General features: G+C 42.7%; 1 protein-coding gene across 1 annotated transcript; it reads left to right on the forward strand.

The window, feature by feature from the left end:
* Positions 1-308: 308 nt before the first annotated feature.
* Positions 309-1,072, forward strand: LOC107579259 (forkhead box protein N2-like; the record flags this gene model as incomplete). The annotated part of the gene is made up of 1 exon (XM_016265103.1): positions 309-1,072. A coding segment is annotated over exon 1 (525 nt), but the record flags the coding sequence as incomplete, so codon positions are not given.
* Positions 1,073-1,075: the final 3 nt, after the last annotated feature.

Here is a 1,075-nt window from a genome sequence, read left to right on the forward strand (position 1 = left end):
AATAGGTAAACATGTCATCATTGCGGACATGACCAAAAATTGTCCAGTGTTCATTCAGTCATATTTATAATATAGTTGTGTGAATCCTCAAGTAGACACCAAATCAATTCAATTCATGACTTACATTTTTTTTTTGTTATTCAAACTTTTTGCGCCAATTTGCAGTTTTTATTAACTTAGTTTTTTGCACCTAAACTCTTAGTGTACTTTGTTGCCATTAATTTGCACCTATAATTAAATATTTATTTTAAATATTGTACCAATATGTAGCTGAAATTTTAAGAGGCATTTCTGAAGAACTTTACTATGACTGGTTTAATTTATCTCCTGAGAACATGACATTCTGAACAGCATTAAAAGAACAATTACCCAAATTGAATTTACGAAACATTATTTTCAGTTTCAGCCAAATGAAAATGTTAATTTCAGTTTCTGCATTTCAGTAAATAAATACACCCACATTTATTTGTGATTGACAGTTGTAGTAACCAGTGCCCACTTTCTGTTCTCTTCAATACCCTTCCCTTCCACAGACCCTCCTGGTTTGATGGGTCCGATAATCGGGATGTCTCCAGATAAGAAAGCCGAATCTCCCGGAGCGCAGGGCGTGTGTGGAGCTGGGACTCTACCTGAAGCAGAGAGTGCTTCCAGTCCCATGGCTACCAGTCTAGACCAGATTGGTCGGGCTGGAGCATTGAGTGTGGTGGCGGGTGAGTCTGAAGATGATGAACTAACCAACCTGAACTGGCTTCATGAGAACCTGCTGCAGAACTTCACGCTCGGAGGCGAAGCGCAACCCATCAACAGCCCGCTGTTTGACATCGAGGGAGGCGGTGGGTCGCCACACAGCAACACCGCCTCGTCCACCTCCTCTATCTCTGCAGGAAGCGAGAGAGATCCTTACAAGTCAAAGCCTCCATTCTCTTTCTCCTTACTGATATACATGGCTATCGAACAGTCGCCCAGCAGATCTCTCCCAGTGAAGGACATCTACAGCTGGATCCTCAAACATTTTCCATATTTCTCCAGCGCCCCTACTGGCTGGAAGAACTCAGTGCGCCACAACCTGTCCCTC

The sequence above is a fragment of the Sinocyclocheilus grahami genome, unplaced genomic scaffold (assembly GCF_001515645.1).
Source record: "Sinocyclocheilus grahami isolate Dianchi unplaced genomic scaffold, SAMN03320097.WGS_v1.1 scaffold15967.1, whole genome shotgun sequence".
Classification (NCBI taxonomy): Eukaryota; Metazoa; Chordata; class Actinopteri; order Cypriniformes; family Cyprinidae; genus Sinocyclocheilus; species Sinocyclocheilus grahami.